The sequence below is a fragment of the Diospyros lotus genome, chromosome 8 (assembly GCF_014633365.1).
Source record: "Diospyros lotus cultivar Yz01 chromosome 8, ASM1463336v1, whole genome shotgun sequence".
Taxonomy (NCBI): Eukaryota; Viridiplantae; Streptophyta; class Magnoliopsida; order Ericales; family Ebenaceae; genus Diospyros; species Diospyros lotus.
Window position 1 is genome coordinate 9449880 of NC_068345.1, and position 4623 is coordinate 9454502.

General features: G+C 35.6%; 1 protein-coding gene across 1 annotated transcript; it reads right to left on the bottom strand.

Moving 5' to 3' along the window:
• Positions 1–335: 335 nt before the first annotated feature.
• On the bottom strand, positions 336–3955 carry LOC127807964 (uncharacterized). The gene is made up of 4 exons (XM_052346220.1): positions 3631–3955; positions 1949–2054; positions 1020–1168; positions 336–936 (listed from the first exon to the last, which is right to left on the bottom strand). The coding sequence occupies exons 1-4, from the start codon at positions 3769–3771 to the stop codon at positions 841–843; spliced, it is 492 nt and encodes a 163-aa protein (XP_052202180.1). The 5' UTR covers positions 3772–3955; the 3' UTR covers positions 336–840.
• Positions 3956–4623: the final 668 nt, after the last annotated feature.

A 4623-nucleotide genomic window follows, 5' to 3' on the forward strand; every position in this document is an offset into this window, starting at 1 on the left:
ACAATTTGGCATAGGCTTACACTAAATAATTCCTTAATTATTGTTGTTCAAAATTTGACAAATGAAAAATTACAACTGTAACAACTATCAATGAGCAATGTACAAAATATGAAAAAGTATTACAAAATTTAGGCTTAATTAAATTTTTTACATTGATAGATAATATTCATACAAAAATGTTTTACATAAGAAATTGTTCTTCAACTTATTTTCTACAAATGGAATTTACATCTTAAAATGTGTACAAATGCTAATTTTTTGTTTACACAGAAAACACATACATGTTAAAAATTTGTACGAAAGAAATAAATCAACATAAGATGGATACCAAGCCCTTAATATTGTAATAAGATGTGGTTATCAAGCCCTTTGAAATGTAGCAAATATGGATACCAAATGATAAGTTTTGAGATACCAAAAATTGACCTTCCCCGAAAGGAACAAGAAATATGAAGGTGCTCGCCAGTTGCTATTTCGGAATTCTCTCTTCAAATCCTATCAACAAATCATGGTTTTCTTTGATCATATTTTACGGTGCTTATTTGCAGAAAACCAACCCACATTGCCCAGAGCATGATCGGAATGCGAAAAGGGAGAGTGCCTAAATAACTCTATGGTGATAGCCTGGCCTGTGTTTCAAAACATTTCAGGGTGAAACAGTAGGAACTCTATACATGTCAGTAAGAGTTACAATCACAACAAGACAAGGGGGAAGAACAGGAGGAAAAATGAACCAAAAAGGGGTCCTAATCTACAGTCGAGACTTCACATTAGATGTGCCTTGCGTCCAAATTTTAGGGCCTCCTTGCAGTGAAACCGAGGAATAACAGCATAAGTAAATTAATCCTCCTTGCGCTGGGCGAGTCTTGCGCGGTGTCGGAGCTCAGCCTTTTTCCACCTGACAATTAGATAGCACAGGGAAAAGAGTGTGTTCACCTGCATATAAAATCAACGCAACAAGTCACTCAGGTAAGGCTGTGTGTTCACATTTGGAGAATCAAGTGGTTGTGAACACTGACCAGTATTATGATTGCAATGACAAGAAGAGGCCCCGACCAGAGCACCGAGAGAAAGAGTCCATGTGGATCAAAATAATTCTGGCCTGCAAATCTCTTCCAGTTGTCTTTCAAAAAGCTATTAAGTGTCTCAGCAAAACATACACCAGCCACTGCCACCAAATGGATCGTATAAGTTGAATCCAAAGAGCAAACATAAGAATTAATGGGAACAGTGTATGATGTGTAGAACAAGGATGACCATGCAAAATATGTGCAAGCTCAACTTCCACCCAGCCTATATAGCCTTATAAACATTTGGAGGCACTTCCTACTCGCAAGACAATACAACAAGTAGAAAATCCAATTACAGCTGATAAAGTTGGGTAATTTACTTATTTAGATGTATGCAGGCAGAACTAACTTTATTCAACTGTTCAGAACTATGTGAGATTTCTTTCTTTCTTTTTTTTTTCTCATAGACAAATAAATCATTGTTGTTGTTTATTACATAGAAGAGTTCTATCATTGATTTGCCAGCAGCTGCCAAAGTCTCTCAGAAGAGTGAGACTTACAAATTAATGTATTCTCAAAGATGTGAAGAAAACAATTGAGAAGCAAGGGCAATAGGAGAGGCTGCAGATAGAGTTTGGCTTATCAAAAGGTCCTAACATGTAAACCATGAATCACCTGTAATTGCTTCTAGTTGGCAAGTACTTTTCTCCCTACTTCAATGATAGTCTTGTGCATAGTCTGTCCGTTCAAGTGCACGAGGAACATTTATGGCTGGTATTAATGACTTAAAGGCATGGAAACTTTATTAGTTTTAAAACCGTTGATTTATGATTGAGAAAGTTTTAAGAGCTTGGGGATTTGAAGTTTCTTCTACATGTCTTAGGGCATAATAATAAAAACAAATTATACTTCTTTGCAGAAATTTATAATAAACTTACATGCAAGTAGAAACAAGCACATCTGGAAGTTGGTATTCTTCCTGGATATAATTGCCATTACCAGCAATAAAACATGGAACAGCATCAAGCAAATTAACCAAGGTTCCTGCAATAATAAAATGAGAACCAAGAGTCATGAGTAATTGGCAATATCTGTAAGACAAAAGAGGGTCCTGAAGTCACCACAACTTCCAAACTAGTGGAGATGATGTAAACAGTGTAACAGAATAAGCTGGAATTAATTTAATTGCACTTATGAGAAGAATTTTTTTATTAGCTATAATACTCATTGTCAGTTGTCGCAATAGTTGAAATAGACAAAACTATAGAATTATTGGGTTTTCTAAAATTTTATACAAAAAGTAGATTTATAATAAAAGCTATCCTTCAATAAATTAATAAAAAAGAAATCACGTTAATCATATCAGCAATTCATTTTTCAGTTTATAGACTCAGTAAGTTTACGTTCTCCAATTCAGCTCTTAATAAGCAAAATTTTAGTAGTTATTCAAGTTGTTGGCAGCAAATCATCAGTATTAAAAATTGACCATAATACTCCACAGAAAAACATGGGAAATGGAAAGGAGGATAGGGAAGGGAAGATTATGATTAATTGCAATTACAAGAGTCACTCTTCATAATGTTGGTTGTTGGATCATTCCTTGTGGGTTTAGCCGTTTAAGTGAAACTAAGGCCATTTTGGCAGGGCTGAGGAAAGACAAAGACTTAGGAATCCTATATTTATTGTTAAACACGATGCTTTGATGTCCTATCTTAAGTTAAAGGTTATAATACACAATTGGTTGATTGACAGAGAAACCATCAACAATTGGTAGTAGAAACAGAACATCTTAAGTCCATGGATAATACTCTCTCATTTACAAAACCAAGTTCTTTTACAAATAGGGCTTCAATAAAGAACCCAACAAGTCCAGGGTCACTTGTCAGATATTGAATGGAAAAATTATTTTTATCTTGTTTATGTTATGATAGGAGGAAAGAGAATTGTTTCCTCAGTGATACATGTATCAATGTCTATCAGATATGACAAGTGCAAGGGATTGAAACACACGTTTCAATCCTATCCTCAAACTAAAAAACTAGTTCCTCTGACTGTTGACAATATTGAAGAAGAAAATCCACATTTGACAGTAAAGAAAAATTTCTATTTCTGGTATGAACGACACATTGGATAATCAAGAAAAAATGTACACAATACATGGACATACACAAACCCGCATCCAACTTCTGAAAACAATTACCAACACCTTAAAATTAAGGTTTAATTCATAAACACATTGGCACCTGAATCTCAGTGCACTTAAGATGGGATCTAACAGCTGACAAGAATAAAAAAAAAAATCAGTAAAAGTTCTTTCTTTCGATTCATTAATTCGGGATTAGAAAGTATAGGTCTTTCCCATTTGATGCAATGCCTAGTAACAAGCTCCCAATAAGGTGATAGTTCTCTACTTGTGTGCGTTTTTAACCTAAATTGGAGGCCACCGGAACCATTACACTGAAGCAAGACAGCTCCTGACGCATTTTTTCAGTAACTCTACTTTCTAAGAAATAGTAATCACCGCGAGCAACTATTTAGCAATAGTACTTTGCAAACAATTTCTAGCTAATTGCGCGAATTGATGAAATTTATGACAGAGAGAGGGGGGGAATCACAGCACCGTCCAATCAATGGCGTGGAAGAAGCCCAGGAAGTTATCGTAAGCTGGTCGAAGGCCGGAGCGGAACTCAGCGGTGAGTTTCTGGATCAGATCTGCCATTTGATCCATGTGCCCCTCCATTGCCGATTTTAGGTCTTCCATTTTCAGGCTTTGATTCTGACAAACCCTACAATAGAGAGAGAGAGAGAGAGAGAGAGAGAGAGAGAGATGTAGTAGGTCACGTAGTGAGAACTTAAAAAAAGTCTTGATCGTGCTCGTCTCTCTCCGATTCTCTCTATGGTACCCCTTTCCCTGTGTGAAATTCTCGAATACTCTTGAATTCAAATTATTAACTGTTCGTTGATGAATCTCTTCTCATTCCTTCCAGTAACTGTTGATTGATAGGTTTGGGCCAGTGGGCCATATTTAGTGGGCCTTTCCTGATGCAATTTGAGAGTCCGGCCCCATTTGGGTATGGGACTTAGGTTGTTAATATTGTGTGTGGGTCAAGTCAGTGGCTAATCAAATTTTATTAAATTTATTTATGCATAAATTAGACTCCTGTTTCGGGCTTTCTACAAGGAAATTGCCCTTTTCCAGCATTTGCACGTAAAATACCAAAAATCTCCTTTTGGGCTTGTCATACTGTTTGTTTTGGCATTCACATACCCTCAGAACTTTCATCGGGATTTATTAATGCTTTGACAGTAAGCCTGAAATTAATGACAAATAATAGAATTTTTATATCTTTTGTTACTTTGTGAGTGTTTTCACTATAAGTTTTTATTTATTTTTTCTTCCTTTAATGTTAATTTCTTCTTGTCTTCCCTTCTTTCGTTTTATTTGTAGCTCAAATAATTTTCTCATTTTATAACAAATTTCTTCAAGTTCATGTCTTTGTCTGTAGAAGAGTGAGAAATGCAAAAAAGATTGGTTAGGCAGAGAGCAAATCCAACACCACTGAAATCCAAAGAAAATGTGTACAAAATTGACTACCAATATACTTGTAAAGAA